The sequence below is a fragment of the Thermobia domestica genome, chromosome 18 (genome assembly GCF_964235325.1).
Source record: "Thermobia domestica chromosome 18, izTheDome1.hap1.1, whole genome shotgun sequence".
Taxonomy (NCBI): Eukaryota; Metazoa; Arthropoda; class Insecta; order Zygentoma; family Lepismatidae; genus Thermobia; species Thermobia domestica.
Window position 1 is genome coordinate 8,254,840 of NC_137471.1, and position 21,601 is coordinate 8,276,440.

At 35.8% G+C, this 21,601-nt stretch overlaps 1 protein-coding gene across 1 annotated transcript in view; it reads left to right on the forward strand.

Moving 5' to 3' along the window:
- r (carbamoyl-phosphate synthetase 2, aspartate transcarbamylase, and dihydroorotase rudimentary) overlaps window positions 1-21,601 on the forward strand; it is a 263,246-nt gene that overhangs the window by 234,876 nt on the left and 6,769 nt on the right. The window contains 8 exon segments of the mRNA XM_081746006.1: window positions 1,979-2,150; window positions 4,482-4,703; window positions 4,706-4,752; window positions 5,343-5,484; window positions 8,899-8,969; window positions 14,340-14,518; window positions 18,166-18,268; window positions 18,848-18,949. Of these exon segments, the coding sequence (XP_081602132.1) occupies window positions 1,979-2,150; window positions 4,482-4,703; window positions 4,706-4,752; window positions 5,343-5,484; window positions 8,899-8,969; window positions 14,340-14,518; window positions 18,166-18,268; window positions 18,848-18,949 (1,038 nt within the window).

The window sequence follows — 21,601 nt, forward strand, 5'->3', positions numbered from 1 at the left end:
TTTGAAGAACTTATTACAAGCTAACGTCATGTAAAACAACAAAAATAAATAGTGGGAAGATGATCAAGCTTTGAAGTTCAAAATCCTGTTCATAATTAATATCCTTACTAAAAATGTAAATATTTGTTTTGTTTATAATACCAGATTGTTAATCTATCTTACGAACAAAAGCAACTACATAAAAAAAAAAAAAAACTAAGCATGCTGATCAAAATATGTTATATTTTATATTACACAGGGCTCCCAGCTGTCCTATTTTCCTATTTTTTTCCTATATTTTGGAAAATTGTGTATATTTGTCCTATATATGTTCTATATTTTAATCTTGTCCTTTATTTCCTATATTTTTCAGTGATTGAATCATTAAAAATACAAGCCAAGGGCAGTTCTAGTGATGGTTTGAATTGCTACATATTACCAATATGCTAAATGTGTTTTAGCATTTTTTTCTGAGGAACTAGTCACTAATCTTCGCTATTTTTTTAATTTGCTTTTTCCTATCCTATGTCCATTCTTTTCTTTCTTTGTTTCCTATGTGCTTATTCTTCTACAATAAAGTTTAGCTGAGGAACCTTGCCATGCTCCAGTTTTCTTATAACTCAAGCTATGTTAACATTTTCTTTCAGCAGTGTGTGCAACAGTATTGGCTAGGCATTGAGGTGTGTTGGTTCTCACCAACATATCCTAATTCCTCCCAATATTACTGTACATAATATGCAAGGTACCCACGCGTCCTGGAAAACCTGAAAATAAAAGTGTGTCATAGAAATGCACTGGGAAAGCCATAGAAAGCAGAAAAATTGTGAAAATCCTGGAAATGTCCTGAAATTTATGTTATATAACAGTTGTTAAAGTGTGCAGAGCTGTGGTGAATGAAATATTATATTATTTGTTTCAGAGGGAAATACGTAGATCAAATAATTTAATATTTAATTAGATTCAAATATTTTACTACAATCTTCTTTCTTCATTACAAAGATATGAAGTAATAAAAAATAATGTCAAAATAAAGATCATTTGCAAGTAAAAGAACTAGAAGGATAGTAGGAAGGTAGAGAAATACTTATCTGTATTAATCTAAATCTTGCCTCCAGTTGCCCATTGGGGTGAAGGGTGACCTTTTCTTACAATACATTTGCATTTTCTGTGTTTCAGGGCATAATATTCTATTATATAAACCAAACTATCCTATTTTATAAACCAAACTGTCCTATATTTTTTCAATGTCCTGCTGGGAGGCCTGATTACACCATATTAAGAATACTTTATTCTTTTTCATTTCTTTCTTTATCCCCTTACCTGTACAATAGTAAATTTAATTTAATTCAAGTTGTAGCTTAAGAAGTTCGAAAGTTCGTCACAACAGAAATAAAAGCTCTCCATTGAATCTTGTCCTGTTAGTTATCCTCGTAAGATTTATCTTCTTGTAGATCTGTAGAACCCGTATCTTGGACATGTACTTACAAATTATTTCCCTCCAAACACCGAAAGATCAATTGAATTTACTTTTGTCGGATACAGTTCATTTCAAAATATATTATCCTATCCAGTAATGATTTTAAATTTCCTTTGTAAGGGGGAAAAGTACATTCAAATTATGGAGGGTGAAAAGGAAGTACGAAAATAAGTGCGCTGTAGCAGTTCTCGCCAAAATCATCACGCAAAGAAGGGGCATAACTCGAATCCAGAAAGCCCGAGAAAATTTCTGCTGAAAACTTCGTAAAGTAAGCCCAAAGTTTATTCTTAATGCAGAACAAGTTTTATCATAATTTTTCCAAAGATGGGTTATCGATCTAAACATACATACATTTGTATTGAGAATTGGAGAATGCAGTCAAAAGTACGTCCCATTGAGAATTGTCAAACAAACGGAAGATTAAGGCTCAAATTTTGGTAAGTCGAACTACATGATCAGAATTGTTTTATTTTTCCAGTATATTTGTTTCAGTTTCTTTCTTATTTATTCTTTTCTCCCTAGGTTCTCGTTTCACCAGGATTTGGTCAGGACGTAAGAGACTTGCAAATGAAAAAGCAGATCCAGTTTGCAACGCCTCTTCAAGTGCACACAGGCACAGATTTAAGCAGGCCTCCATCTGGAATGGACGGTTCTATTTCACCGAGAGAAATGCGGGCAGTAGCCATGGATGGAGATAAAATGGACTTTGAATCAGAATTAATTGGTAACTTAATGTTTTTTTTTTAATCCTTTCTCTCCCGGTTTTTAAAATAGTGTGATAATTTTGTTTCTACCAGATTGAGTTCCTATAGCCATACACAGTTCTGTAATGTAACCATGATTTTTAAAATAATTCGTGTATTTACAAGTAGTGTTTGTGTGTTAGGAGAGAGAGAGAGAGAGAGAGAGGCAAAAGTGAGGGAGAACGCGGGAGGACCCCGTCCACCCACTTCCAGAAAATATCTATCGCTTTACCCCACTTTCTAAAATAATTACAATGGGCAAAGATAGGTAGGGGGAACGGCGTGACGTCATGGGTCCCCCCAGCTTTTCAGATCCACTTTTACCCCGGTATATATATACAGGGTGTATCAAAGAGGGCTTTACAACTTTGAAAATTCATATTGATTTATTCATGTTTCTTACAGACATGGTTTTGGTGTCATTTTGTAACAAAATACATAAAGTTTTGACTAATGTAGTACGTTAGTTCAGAAATAAGCCACCTATATTTTTCCGGAAAATATTCCGTTCTAAACAAATATCAATGATCAAGTATGAATTCCTCATTAACCATAAAATTGATTGACTTCATGCATGGAAATATTAAAAAGTGAAAGATCGTTTGAAGAATCTGAATTTTCATGGTTCAGAAAATTTCCGGTGCTATGTAGAGCAAGTGAAACAATTTTTCATGAATCTAAAAATTTTCTGTCTTGCATGGAAAAATTGAAAAACTTTTTATAAGTAGGAAAATTTTCATTATTTTGAAGCAAGAAGTAAAACAACTTTTTATGAATCGGAAAGCTTTATTTTTCTGTAGAAATACGTAAAAGGAATGTTCATGGATCGGAAAATTTTCATTATGATGTAGAAACAAGTGGAAGAACTTTTCATAACCCGGACAATTTTGAATATCATGTATCTAGGTATAGTGATGTTAGATGAAAAATTTTCCACTATATTTAACTGCACATTGAGCTATATAATTAAATTCCTATAAAGGAAGATACCAACAAATTACAATTTTCCATCTTACTCTCAGGAACCAGCAAATTTTATAATATTTCGAATTGGCAAGTAAAAATTTACATAGTATATCTCTCTCTCTCTCTCTCTCTCCTCTCTCTCTTCTCTCTCTCTCTCTCTCTCTCTCTCTCTCTCTCTCTCTCTCTCTCTCTCTCTCTCTCTCTCTCTCTCTCTCTCTCTCTCTCTCTCTCTCTCTCTCTCTCTCTCTCTCTCTCTCTCTCTCTCTCTCTCTCTCTCTCTCTCTCTCTCTCTCTCTCTCTCTCTCTCTCTCTCTCTCTCTCTCTCTCTCTCTCTCTCTCTCTCTCTCTCTCTCTCTCTCTCTCTCTCTCTCTCTCTCTCTCTCTCTCTCTCTCTCTCTCGTGCAGGGAACATAAATCGAGTTCGTAGAGTAACAAGAAAGCGAAAGAAACCTTTGTGAATTTATCAGTTATTTCAAAAACAGAAAATTCCAATATTTCTTCATATATATTCGCCTGCATATATTTTCTTCACATAAAAATTCCAGTTCCTTATGAAGATTATTTTTGTAATAGATTATAAGAAAAAATTCTTCGATTTTATTGTATTTAAAGCTATGAGAAGACATCGTCTTAAGAGTATTAAATTAACGAAATATGATTTGGAAATCAAATGTGAATTTTGAGGAAGAATACATTAACGTTTTTGAAACATTTTTGCAGAAATGAATAATCGTTAGATCTTCACTTCATGAAACTTTTTTCAAACAATTTAATTACAAATAAAATTTACGGCTAAACAACGATGTAGGAATAAGTGGAGTATGTTTTTATGTATCGGAAAATTTTCTGCAGAATTTTCCGTTCCAAAATTTTCCGATAAATTTACATCATTGGCATCAGATATAATATTGTAATATGCATTTAGTAAAATTAGGATCTTTTAATATGTAAAATTTTCATTTGTTGCTCTTGTGTCGAGAGATCCTTCGTGGCTAAGCGGTTAGCGTACGTGCCTTTTGCGTGGGAGACCCGGGTACAATTCCCGCGGGAGCTCATGTGGTTTGGATTCCACGTTAAACTAGAAGTCCACGTCTCATACAGCCTCGCTGCTAAAAGGGACGCTAAACTCAAACGAAAACAACTGCTCCTGTATTGAATTTCAAGACCTTATTGTGCGCTAATTATATGAGTGTATCCATGAAGGGTTCTATCAGAACAGCAAATGAATTTATTATGTATATTTTCTCCCAGATTCACATCCAAAACTGTTTCCTGATCTATCAACGAAGTCACTTTCGCAGCCAGCATCTGAACACTTAGCGAAAAGGAACACGTTAAGCATTTGACAAAAGCTGTGTCGCCCATTCCGTTCCTGGGTGGAGTCCACATACCAGTCGTCGAGAGCATGCCAAGCGTAGTAGCAACAGGACCCCCAATACCTGCACCAGCATTACCTCATGGTTTGACTGGACAGCACATTCTATCAGTGGATATGTTCTCAAAGGATCAGCTAAACGAAATCTTCAACTTGGCACAGACGTTCAAATGTGCGTTCAGAAGGAGAGGCCGTTGGATCATATTTTAAGGGTGAGAGATTTGTAATAATATCTTAGAGTTTATACGTTTATTTTTATTGAAACAAGGTAAGCGAGCATCTACTATTCAAGTTAACATATATTTGTCTACTTCACGATAACTTCGTAAAATTGATCCGATTTTTAACGAAACTTAGCATGTTCATGTTTCCTCCAGGTATGAAAAGTAACTCTGTTGTTTGGGGTTAAAATCTATGAAACATAACGGAGTAATGGGGAAAATTCAACTCATAGTGTGATAATAAACAAATTACCAATATAACTTCCATAACAGTTATTCAAAATGTTGAGCTCCTCCGTGGCTAAGCGGTTAGCGTACGCGCCAGGCGCGGGAGACCAGGGCCCGGGCGGGAGCTCATGTGGTTCGGATTCCACGTTAATCAGTAGGTCTACGTCTCATATAGCCTCGCTGCTGAAAAGGGACGTTAAACTCAAAATCAACTCAACTTACTCAAAATGCGTGTATTTTCTTTAGCGCTTCTCAATATTCCACAAAGTAACAGATTATTCCTGTTGGCTGAGTTTCAAAAGTCTGGGGTGTCAGGTAGTAAAAAACTAATCTCAGAACTACTTGTTTTGCAGGGAAAGGTAATGGCATCCATCTTCTATGAAGTGAGTACGCGTACCAGTTGCAGTTTTTCAGCAGCCATGCAAAGGCTAGGAGGTCGTGTTATTTACATGGATGAGTCGAGTTCTTCAGTGAAAAAAGGCGAAACTTTGGAAGGTTTGTATTTTCTAAGTGTTTTCTTAATTATAACGTTCAATACAAGTAATAAACATATAAATAATAACTTTAAAAGGACATTTTTAGTAGCAACATTAATATGGCTCTCGATTTTGTTCACTATAGTTTTCTTTCTTCAAGTTAGATCATTTGAAATAAGTGCAATGGATAACTTCAAGATACCTGCTAATTGGGTATTTATCTGTCCTTCAATAAATAAATTTCTCTTAATGGGGTAGGCAAGAATAAATTAATAGACCAAGATTTTTGGTTCTTCATCTCTAAGGATCTTGATTTACCAAAATGTTTGTCCGTGTGTTCGTCTGTCCGTCCGGGAGAGAGAAAAATCTCTAACTAGTTGATGGGTCATCATCAATTTTGGCCTGAAGGGGCCGCGGTGGCTCAGTGGTAGAGCGTTCACCTTTGGTGTTTGGGGTCCCGGGTTCGATCCCGGCTCCCGCCAAGTGAACTTTGTGGTGGACAAACACCGTGTGCGTGGATTTTCTCGGGGTTCTCCCACTTTCTTCATTCCACCATTTAATTCACTTCTCATAATCACCGTCTCCTTTAGCCTAACCGGCATAACCGTGGGACGTAAAACTCAAAGATTTCATTTCATTTCATTTTTTCAATTTTGGCCTAGATATAGATGATCAAAAGTTAGGAATCGGGTGTGGTGATGGTGGTGATATTTAAACCGGAAGTGCTAGGAATCAACCACTTCCGGTTTCAACGTTGATCACTATAGAGCCATGATGGGTCAGTAGTAAAGCGCTTACCTCTGGTGCGTTAGGTGAATCCCAGCTCATGACAAGTTGGCTTCGTGGTGGATAAACACCGTGTGCATGAGCCTTCTCGGTATTCTCCCGTTTCCTCCCACTTCTTTATTCTACCATTTTCATTCATTATCATCATCAGTCTCCCGTAGCCTCGGTGCATGATCATGGAACGTTAAACGAGAAGTTTAATTTAATTTTATTCACTATAGAGCGAAAGGAGTAATAAATAGCGACAAGCGGTTTTCTGCAATCCATTAAGAGTCCCAAGAATATATTCAATCTCCACTCTTATCTTTCTATTAAAACCGGAAATTATAAAAATCTACTACTACTTCCGGTTTCAATATCGAGAGAATGTCAGTCACAAACCAAACTCCTTCACATGTGCTATTCGCATGACACAGGAATATTTTTTTTCATATGAATGTGACAGTATATTGTTTCCTTTTTCTTCATCAACTTGTGGTAGAAACAGCATTTGCCAAACAAAACTTTTATATTGTACTTCATTAATAATAATGTGTACTAAAAGTCTTGACTTTCTTTGTATTTTAACATTAATTTCAAATTAATTGGTGACGTAGTTCTCGTAAATCAGTTTTTAACCCCCCCCCCCAAAAAAAAAATATTCTTGTTGATTTTCCCGAAAACTACGCATGGGAATCTACTACACTCAAGCATATTTTGTTCAGCTTGGTAAAATCTGTTGATTGATATATGGATGTCTCATCTTTGAAATTTTTAAAATTATTTTTTTCTAGAAATATTGCAGAATTTCAAGAGGTCGTGGTGGCTCAATGGTAGAGCTTTCACCTCTGGTGCATGGGGTCCCTGATTTGAGCCATCTCGCGCCAAGTGAACTTTGTAGTGGACAAACATCGTGTGTGCAGGGTTTCTCGGGCTTCTCCCGTTTCTTCCCACTTTCTCCCACTTTGTTCATTCATTTCTCATCATTATCATTATCGTCTTCATCTAGCCGGCATAACCCCCGCCAAGTGAACTTTGTGGTGGACAAACATCGTGTGCGTGGGTTTTCTCGGAGTTCTCCCGTTTCCTCCCACTTTCTTTATTTCACCATTTCATTCATCACTCATCATCACCGTCTCCTTTAGCCTAACCGGCATAATCGTGGGACGTAAAACTCAAAGATTTCATTTCATTTTATTTTTCGTAGAATTTCAAGTGTATATTTAATTCACTTCAGAATAGAGCTATATAATTTTTTAAAAATAAAAGCAGTTTTCAGATATCTAAAATAATTACAACTCCTCTTTTTGTTACATGATTGTAGTATAAGCCACGTACTTTCGCTATTAAAATTAAAGAGTGAAATCTATAAAGCCGAAACATTAATAAAGTACTTTCAAATGGCCTTAAAATTCAAACCGATTTGTTTCCGTATATGAGCTTTTATACAATGCTTTAGTTTCAAACAATTATTTACTGTTTCTTTTGAGGGGAAAACCCTCGCATTGACCTATTATTGAGCTCGTGTAGCTGCCAAACCTTAAGAGAGATGGGAAAGTGTTTCGTGTCCAAATTATTCAAAATTTAGCGATTATTTCAATCAACCCCTGTTTTCATTTTAAATTTTGAAGTTGCCCCTTCAGAGATATTCCCGAGACAGCCGATTTCAGATCATCACGTGATTCGGCACATGTACTTTGATATTAACATATTTTATTATTATTATTATTTCAAAAAAAGAATTCTGCGCACTAGGAGCTGCGTTAAACTCCTGTTACGGATTTCGTGAATCACCCTGTATATGTATTAGATTGGTAAATAGTTGGATCAAATAAATCTCAAAGTAGATGTTGAAAAAGTCTTACCAGAAATGAGCGAAAACTATACCATACCAAGATGCCATACTAGACAAAGTACACAGTACGCGCTTTCGCTGAATACTTCATCAAATAAGGAGAGAAGGATGTAGGAAGGAAGAAACTAAAGAAATAGTTGCAAAGTTTCTAAATGGGCGCCATATTGGAATGCAGTTATATGACTATGATACAAGGTTGAAAGTAAAGAGTATTTAGTGAAGGATAAAACTAATGGGATGGATTTGTCGGTTAAGAAAATGATCGATATAATATGTATAATTATGTAATAAAGAACATAATTCTTTCGTCTTTCGAGATATTTACTTAAAACATATATTTTCATGATATAATTTTTTGGATATTCAAATGTTGAAACCCTGTAGGTCCTATTCTTCTGGTCTGTAGCACCTTAAAGTTTGCTCATTTTTATTTCTCATGTTGCTCTATCAGATGTATTATGTGACAATCAAATTTGAGCGACAACTTGAGGGACCTGCCCTTGAAAGTAAGAAAAGAGACAGAAAACGATAGCTTTCAGTCACTTGGAATCCAGCAACACTTAAATATTGCGAAAAGGAATAGATGTTCCTATACATAAGAAATATTTGCAAAGAAAGAGGTTAAGGGAACCCTTAACTTTTGTGGATGATAATGCAAGTCTTGATTGGTTAAATCACTTTTTGTTTGTAAAATTATTTTAATGGTTTATTTTTTGTTTTTTATTTTATTTTTTATTATTATTTTTTGTTGTTTTGTTTTGCTTTGTTTTGTTCCTTTATAACTTGTGAATAATTGTTTTTCTGATTTCTTAGATTCTGTTTCTGTTATGGCTGGATATGCTGATGTCATTGTATTGAGACATCCTAAGCCAGGAGCTGTCGGAGTAAGTTGCTTTACTTAATCAATACATATTTTGTTTCCGTCAATAATGCCAGCATTGTTTAATATAAATAATTTAAAGGTTGAGAACATTAGAAGTACACTAAGTTAAATATTTTGCTTGCTGTTAAATTATATTTGGTTGTTGAAAAAGTTTTTTTGCAAAGGTCATTTATTATTTATTTAAAAGACAAAAATCAGTCAATGATATAAGAAATGTTCACATGAATATATACGAAACATCGTGCAAACCAAACGGTTGAAATAGGACTTTTGGAAGAACGTAGTGTGACATCTAGGGAAGAGAATCTGCGTTTTTGTGCGCTTGCGCGGGCGCCTGTCACATGATGCAAGCGAGAATCAAGCAGTTTTGTGTTTCGTCCAATTGACGCGACACTGCGAGTGAGGAATTGAAAACGTCGACGATTGAAACGCAGTGAGGTGTTACCAGATTTCTGACTACGGAAGAGGTTAAATCGGCCGATGTTAATTGCCGAATGGTGGTCGTATACGAGGGAGACTGTGTGCGACAAGTTAGTGAGAAAGTGAAGTGCTCGTTTTCGTGAAGGCCAGGAGACCCGAGACCAGGCCAGCCAAACACGGTAATCACGGTTGAACTCATCGACAAAGTAAACGACCTTGTGAGAAGTGATCATCGGCGTGTCACAATGCGAATGTTGGCAGTGATGGGGGGAGCGATAGTGTTAAAACAGTGTGGATAATTGTGCACGACAGATTGGTCTACCGGAAGGTGTGCGCGCAGTGGGTTCCAAAGATGCTCAGCGAATCGCAAAAGAAACTGCGTATGGAGCTAGTACTGCAACACCTGTTTCGATATCATGAAGACCCCGCATTCTTGGAACAAATTGTCGCCAATGATGAGAGCTGATGCCATAATTTCGAGTCAGAGACAAAGCGAAAAGACATGGAATGGAAGCATGCATCGTCATCTCCCCCTAAAAAAAATTCAAAGCTGTGCCCTCAGCAGGCAAAGTGATGCTCACTGTCTTTTTCGACGTCCGATGTCCGATACTTATCGAATTCCTCGAGCACGGAAAAACCATTAATAGTGACGTGTATTCTGAGACACTCCGTAGCCTACGAAAGTCCATCAAGAGCAAACGGCCTGGGTTGTTCACGAAGGGAGGGCTTCTGCTCCACGATAACGCTCGTCCACACGCCTTCCAGGTCACACAAAGTATACTTGACAAGTTCAAGTGGGTTGCGGCTTGAGCATCCGCCCTACAACCCGGACATGTCACTCTGCAACTTCCGTCTATTTGGTCCACTAAAGAAAACATCTCTAAGAGAAGTGATTCAACTCAGACTACGAACTGAAGGACACAATGAGGACTGGCTGCTGTCACAGTCACAGGATTTCTGGGAAAAGGGAATTCTTCGACCCGTGAAACAGTGGGATAGTTGTACTCAGGCCTCTGGCGATTACTTTTGAATACAGACTTCGATTATACCCACAGTGTAAAGTTTTATACCTTTTCATTTATATACCCGTCTATATTGCTCGTTTTGTTCAGTAATCTTTTGTCATGTTTAAGTGAGTGAGCTTCGTAATTCCTCGTTCATAGTTAAGATCTATCTTTATCGCCGAGAAATTAAACAAGGTGCTGATTTACAGCCTCATCTCAATTCAACGTCATATTGCGCAAGGATGTTTGAAAAGAGCGAAACAAATGGAAATTTAACGGAGTAAGATCAAGCGTGTTGTAATGGAGGACTTCTTTACAATTAACGAGCTCTGGACATTTCTAGATTATGAATTCGTTCAAACTGTCCACCTTCCGTCAAACACAATCGAATTGATTGATTGGTACCTTCGTAAAAGTTCAAAAAAACACGCTTCCTTTAAAATCCCACCACACTAACAGCAAGACCTTTCTCTGATGATGTCTGCTTTCGATGTTTGAGGCGAATCGTCGTGTCGGGACAAAACCGTTTGCGCACCACGCTGTTGTAAACAGTATACTTTCCATCACCAGTAATTAGTCACTTCAAAAAGGATAGTTCCCCTTCCTCCACTTCTGATGCAGATGTTTGTAAGTATCGTCAAATGAACTTCTTTCAGTTTATTTAATAAAGAACCCAAACATAGAGGTTCCTTACGTATCCTAGCTTCTCCAGGTGGTCATGAACGCTTAAACCGTTGATGCTCCATGCTTCTGCAGTCTGTCGTATAATATACAGGATGTCTATCGGTTACGAAAGTTCCGAAAAAAGTCACGAAATCAGAAAACGGTCATGCAAGTGAAGAAAAAGTCACGAAATTTAGCTTTTGGGTCACGATTTTTTATCTGTACAAATATAAGTACAGACTGGAAACTTTTTTTTTCTATAAAACGTCAAAATTAACCACCAAAAATGTCTATGGTCGGCTTCAGACGCTACCAAATCGCAAGCAAAGCACGCCTCTGTCGCATGCATGAAAATTCGGCCTAATTTACACCCAAATTCACTCTTGAGAATGTTATGAAATTTTATGGCTTGGTAAAGAAAAGGTCACGAAAAAGTCACGAAATTTCATTTTGGAGTTTTAGTAGACACCCTGATATAACATGGATTTGATTCGATCAGTGCCTTTACTTTGTCATCAGCCACGGTGGGCTTCCTTGATTGAGGAGCATCGTTGAAATAAAAATCACCAGCACAGAATTTCTCACACTGACGTTCTTGAAGAACATTATCATCGTAAACTTCACACGCAACATTTCATAAGCTTGACATCATGTTCTTAATTTTACGGAAGCAAAGCAGTAAAATATGGCGAAAATGTACAGTTTTTTATCTTTCATCTTCAAATTGTGAAATACCCTGAACTCAATCAAATAATTAAATATGCTATTGCTTAGCAACAACAACATAGCCTTAGTATTTCTAAAAATGAACTAGCGCCATCTGTTACAGAAATATGTCATGGCTTCTGACAAATCCAATGTTAGCTATAAGTTTATTATCTATAATTTTAGGTAACTATAGTCACTTTCAGTCAGATTTTGAGAGCCGTTTGGCTACTTTTTCAGGGTATCAGTTGACAACACTGATACCAGGTTTCGTATCATTAATAGTTTCCAACACTGCAGTGCATTCTTCGCATATACTTGTTCATCATATGAGGGATGTTTTAAATTCGCTATGGAATATATCATAGTAAATGTTTAATCTCAAATTAATATTGGATTTGCAATGCCCTTAGCCACAAGAATTAAACTTTGTATGCTGTACTAATCTTCAAAGTACATATTAGCTGTTCTTTTGCTTTGAGTTTATTGAATAATTGATGATGATGATGATGATGATGATGATGATGATGATGATGATGATGATGATGATGATGATGATGATGATGATGATGATGATGATGATGATGATGATGATGATGATGATGATGATGATGATGATGATGATGATGATGATGATGATGATGATGATGATGATGATGATGATGATGATGATGATGATGATGATGATGATGATGATGATGATGATGATGATGATGATGATGATGATGATGATGATGATGATGATGATGATGATGATGATTATGATTATTATTATTATTATTATTATTATTATTATTATTATTATTATATGTGCAAAGTTTATCATGCTGGTATCTTCACCACTTTGTCTTGTAAAAAACGTGTTAAATTTGATATTGATTAAATTTTTGGTTATTTGTGCCAGCACTGTCTGTTCACAAACTGCTCTCTACATGTTGAATATACCGTATATACATTATAAAATATTATGCAGTATAATACTTTGATTACACAGCCACACACACACACACAAATGTCCTGTGCAGTGGACCCCGGACTGTGGATTCGATTTTTTTTTCTAACGCCGATAGTCGAAAAACGAGCGATTTTGTATAAATAGACGTAAGAAATAGAAATAGACTTTTCCAAAAAAAATCTTTCAAGATTACAGGCATATGATCGATGTGAAAATATCATATTGCTAGAAGGTCTAATAGATGTTCCGAGATGTTATTTATATGATTCACCACAATCGACCGGCAGGAATCTTGAAGTAATAATGTTACGATGAATCTTAAGTTTGTTTCCATGAATTTCAGATGGTTGGTCTCGAAATGAATCTCTATATGTTCTTCCTTCATGCTTTTGCAATCAGAACACCTCCACGTGGTGATTGCGAACAACAGCTTTTGTCTGGCAGAGGTCCTGGATTAGAAAACTATGCCATAATGGCAAAAACAGGTAAGATATTTACGATGCAAGATATAGGAAGCTCAGTATCGGTGGTTGGTTAGGATGAGCAAACGGGCCTGCAGCGTCATCATACAATCGCAGCTCCTCAGTAGTGAGTGACTTGGCTACCGGAGAGCTTAATGCTTCAAGAAGTGATGGTATATATATCGTCATGTCCTTCTCATCAGTATGATGGGGACATTAATTCTTCCTGTTATGTTTGCGGTAAATATGAGGATATAAAAGAAAGAAAAAAAAAAAAAAAAAAAAGAAGGAAGACTTTTACCGATGGACTAAAAGCCTTTTGTAAGAAATGTTACAATCTGCAGGTAGATCTTGCAGATGTCAGTTATGCACCTAATATGATACATAATTTTATGTAGGCTTATGCTGCATCGTTGGTCCACTAGTAACTAAAACGAAGGTCAGAAATTGATTTCACCTGTGAGCTGGATAAATTGAAGTAGTAAACAGGACTTGTTTCTTTTGTACCACTAGATAGGTAATAAAATGGTCGAGATTGGACATCAAATATGTAAAGGTAACCTCTATGATTCCAACCAAATTGTGTGAAAAAAAGTAGGAGTTGAACCTCGAAAATTAATTCAAGAACATAGCACATAAAATCTCAGGAGGAACATCGTTATTGGATAAAGGAATGGGTGTCAGTGGAATGGAGAACGAGGATATATTTATGGGACAGGGGATGAATATGAATGTGAAGCTGACCAATATACTATAGGGGAGCCAACAAGAGAAGGTCTGTTGACAGCTCGCAATGACGTTGCCACTACTGACGTGTCAAGGCTTTTTTTGGTGCATCTATAGTGGCAAGTTAATGGTTTAAGACAGAGTGACCGTGGTTGGTAACACTAGCGCCAAAGTAGGGGCTGCATTGTCCCTTGTGGTAAGAAACGCCAAAGACCATCTCTTGCTGGCCCTGACACGATCAATCGTCTTGGGGTTTCGAAATTTAGATTCGTCGTTAAAAAAGTACATGGAATCCATATCCTGGGGTCTGGGGTCAGTTGCACATAACTTTTTTTTTTCTGTGTTACTGTGCTATCACCAAAATATAAAAGAAAAGGTTTTTGTGTGTTTCAAGCTACATTAACCTGAGTTACTGTAACTGCATTCCTCGTTTTCAGGCTGCTGCGAGTCACGTTCGAAAGCCGGTGATTAATGCTGGAGACGGCGTTGGTGAGCATCCAACTCAGGCCCTTCTAGATGTCTTCACCATTCGGGAAGAAATAGGAACTGTAAATGGTCTCACCATTACAATGGTTGGAGATCTTAAACATGGAAGGACTGTGCATTCATTAGCCAGGTAATGGTATATTCTACAACTGATAATTAACACGTTGTGAATTTTTGTCATAATCATAGAAATATTTTGTAATTTGTTTTCCATTCATTTTCTTAAGACATTTCGCCCCCAGTTGTTCACATCCACAAAATATTACTGAAATAAAAAAAAAAGGGACAAGAATAATTATTATATCGGAGACATGGGTTAGTTTGCTAACTTTCTAAAACATTACTCAGAGAACTTATAATTTTCTTATATTTTGAAAAAATGGGGTAAGTTTTGATCGAACTGATGAGCCTTTTAACTTGTTTAAACGGAGATCATTGAAATTGCATTCGATAGCTTGCACGTTTTTAAAAAACAAATAAGCATTTTTTTTCTGTTTTACTAATACGGTCGATATTGTTTCCTGGGCTATTTGATAGAATCCCGATTTAATCTCAACCCTTCTAATAATCTGTGACATAGTCAGCATATAAGTGATAAGGATTATATAATACGTTTTACCTCTGTAAGTTGGAATTATAGTTTGGCACACTCTTTCAGCCAACAGAAAAAAAAAAAAATATTTGTTTCAATTTTGTGACAAAATAATATTCCAAATTGACAAAATTATTATACATCAATACTGGACTACCTGATTAACAAACTTACAGCAAGAAATTACCGTATGTTTGACTAATGGATTCTTTACACCGAGAACTTTTGCTGCATTTCAAAGAAGTAATAAATATACAATATTTTGTCTTATTTTACCAGGGAGCGGAGGTAACTGATTTAACGTTCTTTTTTCGTACTCGGAAAGTACCATATTCGAATCGTGAGACCAGTCATTCTGAAGTTTCTCGGGTTTTTCTTCAGTCCCAATAGAAATAGGATAATTCGTAAGCGATTTGTAGGTTAGATTTGTATTCCTTCCACGCATTGTATGACATTTTTTTTTAATTATAATGTTCAGTGTAAAATGGACTTTTACAGCTTCATCTAATAAATAAATTCATGGGATAGAACTATAGTCAGTAATTTAAAATAATGCGCAGAGAGCACATTTTTATAATCAGTTTTGTTACTAACTAACTGTGTGTGGGGAAGGGGGAGGGGGGAGCGAACGTTGAAATTTACTCTCTTAACTGCCTCCTGCAATCTTCTTCAGGAAGTAGTAAGGTGACAAGTTAAGAAAAATGTTATTCTTACTTACAATACTAGGATTTCAAAAAATACGCTTCAATGTAGACTAAATTAAATAATGTCTTAATTTGGTTGTGGAAATAGTTACCGAATAACTTGCACAGCTAATGATTTTACTGACTATACACACATTAAAATGCATTTGTGAAGATGTTGAACACAACATTTATCATCAACTATATGGAACACGTTGCCAAATTACAGGAGTTTTGCGCTGTATGCATTGTTTGAAGAGTACATCCACATGGGCACCACCTTGACGAGAACATTCTTTGGCCCTAACAATCGTGTTCAGCATAGTGGCTGGCTGGTAATTCCCTTTGAATGTTGTCCTTTAATTCATTGATGGCAGTGAACTTTGTGATGTACACCTTTAGATAACCTCACAGGAAATAGTCCGGTGAAGTTAGATCGGGGAATCTGCATGGCCAAAGGATATCACCGAATCAGGAGATGAGGCATCCCGGAAACTGTCGTTGAAGGGTTGTCTGACATTCCTGCAGTATGACTGGTAGCATCATCTTGCTGCATCCACATGTCGCTTAGGCTAAACCGTCTCATTTCGATAATGGAAAATTGGAAAATGTTCGTAATATTGTGTTGTACCGCTCAGCGGTAATTGTGACGGTATCATCATGTTCTTTCTATATAAAAAAAAACCTCATTGCACACCACACAGTAACCTTGGCACTGTGCAATAACGCTTCATGCAACAGTGCAGATTTTGTCTAGTCCAAAATCGACAGCTTTGTTAGCCAATCACAAAATGTGGTTTGTTGAACCTTGTTTTGGTCGAACAATTTATGCACCAACTGTAGCTTGTATGAATACAGTTGTAAGTCCTTTTTAAGAGCTCGCCGAACACTGGTGCGCGGAATATGCACTCGATGATACAATTACCGAGTTGACTTCTTTGAACTTTGGTTCATGGCATTGGACACATTTTCACTGTTTATTACACTACGCGACGCTCGAGGTTTCCCAGCAAGGATCTTATAAAATAGAGGATCTGCCCTTACAACAAAATCTTGAAGCCATACGTCACAGTTTTGCCACCCCAACAATCATGGCGGAAACGAAAGTAGCCAATCAGACAATGGTGAAAACGAGAGTAGCCAATCAGACTTGCCGATGCTCAGTTGTTTTTTTTGGCTTCATTAATTTAATAAGATGAAGATACATATAGGCAGATCCTTGTTTCCCAGGAGACCGTGTTTTGTTTGCGAGTACGGTCTCGCGAAAGTTGTGAACGGCACGCAGAATGACCTTTCGAGATGGTGCTACCCGTTCCTTAAAATGTTGTTGAAAACCCCTTTATGCCATGATAATTGTGTTTCCACTACTAAAGAACGCCTCAACAACGTATGAAATTTCAACAGCGGTTCACATCATGATGATTCCCTGCAATACTGAAAGAAATATGTATCAGTAACTCTCATCCTTACATTTCCTGTTAAGCTATATGAAAAATATGCATGACTGTTATTCAGTGGCGTATTTAGGGGAGGGGGCTTCCGGGCTTAACCTCCCCCCCCCCCGAAATCTTTCTTACTGTAGTAAAGTATATGAAATATCTTGCAGAATTTTCACATTTTCAGGCAACCCTCCTCCGAAAGTTAGCAAAGTCCCCCCCCCCCCGAAACAAAATCGTAAATACGCCACTGCTGTTATCACTCGCAGTATTCAAAATATAAATATGTCCCATCAGTATAGCCCACCCTGTATTTCTTCAGTCAAATCAAGAAATTCTTGAATTTAACCTACATAGAAGCATTTCCTTTGTAATCTTATCATCTTGAGAAGACGGCAGCAAAGGAGCCAGTTGAGACTCAGGGGACAAATTATTGAGAAAACAAATTCCAAAATTTGAAACGGAAAGATAGAATTTCAGTAGCAAAAGTTGATACAGTCAATAATAGTTGTTTATTTCTTTACCTTGAGAAGAAAGAACGTATGACATAAAATTACTTGTACCACTACTTCGTGTATGAATGATACTACATTCTTCTAGTACGTCGAATAAAACCTCTGTTTCTTGTCCTTAACTTTTGTTTCTGTGGGCTCTGGGCCCACTTGTAAACACTTTATATATTTTTGTTAATAACTGTGTATTACTATATTTTAATATTATATTTTCTACTTATTATTTATATTGTGTTTAGTGCAAAAGGAAATAATAATCTCGTAGTGATATTCTGTCTCGTCTCGTTTTTTTTTTTTTTTTTTTCTGTTCATATTATAAATAATTAATTTTTAGTTAATAACCAGAACATGGTTTTATGGAAAGATTTTACTTACATATTGCAAGTAATACATATGCAATTTTTCTGAGAAATAAAGAACTGTAATTTAAGGTTACCTCTTCTCATGTTCAATGGTTAACATACAACAACATACCATAGAATTAAAGTTTAAGTAAGGGTTCATACTTCGACATTTCTTTCATATCTGCTTATTTATTTCAAATTCTATTGTAGGTTGCTGACATTGTACAACGTCCAAATTCGATACGTCAATCCTCCACATCTGGGAATGCCTTCACACATTATGCATCATTTGGCTTCGAAAGGCATCAAACAGGTGCGTGCTTGTTAAACATATTTTCTGTGTTTGCAAAGTCCTTTCTGAAAAGGAGTTTCCATGCGTTACCTTTCCCTTATATAATAAATCCAATGATAACTTTTGATATTTCATTGTTACAGCAATTGTCCAATATTTCTAGTAATAAACTCAAATATCATCATAATAAGTAGGATACAACCTCAGTTATACTTGTTAGAGAACGATATATTGAGATTTACGTAAAGAAACTGCAAATTTGCCGTACGATTTTTAATACTGAAATTTTGTTATGCAAAATAGAATAGATAAACGTATTTGTTGTGACAATAAATTATTTAAAAATTACATTCATTCTTTATGTATACTGCTTAGTTTCAATAAATGTCACTTTCCATTAATGAGTGAAGCCCTCTTAAAAAAAAAAAAAAAAAAAAAAATCACGGTGACACGACTGAGTAGGCTATAACTTGAACGAAAGATTGAGTCATCTTGTCCGTGATAGGGCTTCGAACCTGGCATTTCGGTTTCTAGCTTTAAGTTACTATATAAACAAAAATAGATAACTATTTATTATTTTTATTATTATTATTATTACAGGAAGAATTCTCCACTTTAGAAGATGCTTTACCTGATACAGATATTTTGTATGTGACACGAATCCAGAGAGAGAGGTTCTCATCTGAAGAGGAATACCAGAAGGTAGAAATGTATTATTTTTCTAGCTTAATGAGTTTGCGTTGTTATGTGGTACCAATGTTATGAAAGAGACGGCACTTATTATTAACGTGGGATCCAAACCACGACTGGGCCTTAAATCCGGTACACTTGGTGGGTGCATAGATAATGCAATAGCAGCTCTCATTGTATAGGCTGTTTTCCACCACTTACTAATCTCCAAAAACAACTGAAGTACAGGAGCATACCATCGGCGGCTTTTTTTTTTTTTTTTTTTTTTTTTTAAAGCTCAAGTTAACTATTATTTTCATTGCTTTCTTTTAACGGTGCTATTTTATCCTTTCCAGACGGTCTTTATTGTGTGTACACAAGAAACAGTATTTCATTAACATTTATTAAATGTATCGGATTGTTAACTACTATTTTGACATGTATTTCATATGGTAAAACCCGTGAAATTGTCCATTTCACCCAGAGTTACTCCAGATTTGTCATATTTGTCTGGAAGGTTGGAGAGAGATATCTACATGTTTGTTACTCGGTATATTAAACATATTCGGACTATGTTTAGCTGGAGGGGTCCAGCAATTTTTTTTCTAAAAAACGTTACAATTTCGGTAATTTCTCTTCAAATTAGGTTAGTTTGTTAGATTGTTAGTATAGGGGTCCTGCATAATTTTCCAAAAAAATTATAGAATTTTGATTTTTTCTGCTAATATTAGGTCAGCTTAGGTTAGTTCAGGTTAGCCTAGGTTAGATTAGATTTGGTTACGTTATGTTAGGTCTAAGTACTTGCATCATCCATTTCTCCTACCGGTAAACTTTTTATTTTTTTACGTGTTTCTGGACTCCTTCTGCTAAACATATTCTTCAGGTTTTAGTGTATGACGATTGTGAATCTATTTGCACTAGTCATTTTATGTTAACTATTCGTGAGTGAATCTTAAAATAGACCCTATATATTTACTGTATTTACTGTGTAGATAAATTTTTGTGCTCTCATGTTGTATGTAAAAAGCGAAGTCTGAAACAAAATTCTGTATTTTACCGTGTATATGCAAATTTTGAGGTTCAAAATTTACGTTTTGTTTCATACATTGATTTCTTACATTCTCTTGGCATCTGAAGAAGGTTTTCTTTCTCTTGTTCCCATAATCGAATGACACACTCAGTGTGAGAGGTCAAAAGTATCCCTGTTATCATACTCGTTAGGATATTTAGTAACTTTTTTGCTTAAAACTCCCCCACGAAAACTATTTCGACATTTTTCTAACAACTTTCGTAAAATAACTAACGTAGATTGCTAGTTACTCCATGAAGTTAATTAAGCGTGATTCAAAATGATGTGAACGATAAGGAAACGTTCTATAAGTGATAATACTCTATCAACAATGAAATCTCTATGGAAATACTTTCAATATTATCCTCAAGTTTTGTTTGGAACGAGTCTAGTAGTTTAAAATTTATCCTCTAGGTGGCAGTGATTAGTTCCAAGATGGCTGCCTGTGGCGCATAGAGAGCATTTTGCGTTTTACAGTTTCACGTTTGTCGGTTTGTTGTTAGTGTTCAACGCGAATTCCGCACAAAATTTCATAAAGATCCACCATCAAAGAACTCCATATGTAAGTTCGACATGCATTTGTAAAGAAAAATCGTCCGGTAGGCCGTCCACTTCTGAGGCAGATGTCGAAAGGGTTCGAACCAGTTTTCAATGCAGCCCACAAAAGTCAACAAGGAGAGTTAGCAAAGACCTTCAAATGCCTCAAACAACTGTTTGGTGTGTAGTGCCGTGTAGTATATATATATATATATATATATATATATAATTATCCAAAAACTTAAAATTGCTATAAACTGTTAATTGTATGTTTTATTGTATTGTCTTTCTATAGTATGTTATGTACAGTCAGTCACCATTTGCATTTAAAAAAAAAAAATGCTGAAATTACTTCTGAATTGCAATTATCGCTTTTCTTCGATATTGTGATAAGTATTGGCACGAACAAAATGTCGTATTGCCTGAAGTATTGATATACGATTGAACAATAAAAACTTAAATTGAGTTGATAATAAATAGTAAAATACTTAAGTTTTGATATGAAAAGAACTGATGTTCAATTGTTTATAAAGTCATCTTGTTTCAATGTATTATTTGCTTATTTTTCACTGTTCACAATAAGCTCGATTATTTTTATAATTAATTGTACTTAAGACTTTGATCAGATGTGAGAAATAAAGAACTCTAAAACACTTGTAAAAGATTCAAAAAAAAAATCACACAAATCAAACACTCTTGTTCACATTCACGCCATCTCAGTGGATATTCACCTCGTAAAGTGCACAAAAATAAATTACTCATTGTTGACGCAACCTAATTTAATAAAGTTGGCATTACCGATAATAATAAGCACAATTATTGCTCTGCGATTAACAATACGTATCTGTTCATTTGTTTACACTTAACCGACGAGAATAGCCTTTGTTGCATTGTAACGTTAACAAATCCGATTGTCATATTCCATGGTATTGCGAGTTCTTAGTATAAGAATGGTTGGTTGTTGACGTTTAGCGCATACCTTTTCAGCTTCGTACAGTTTAGGGTGGAATCCGAAATACCGTAGTTCTTTTTAAATTTTACTGTTCTGTCACCTGAAATCATACGTGGGACCATATATA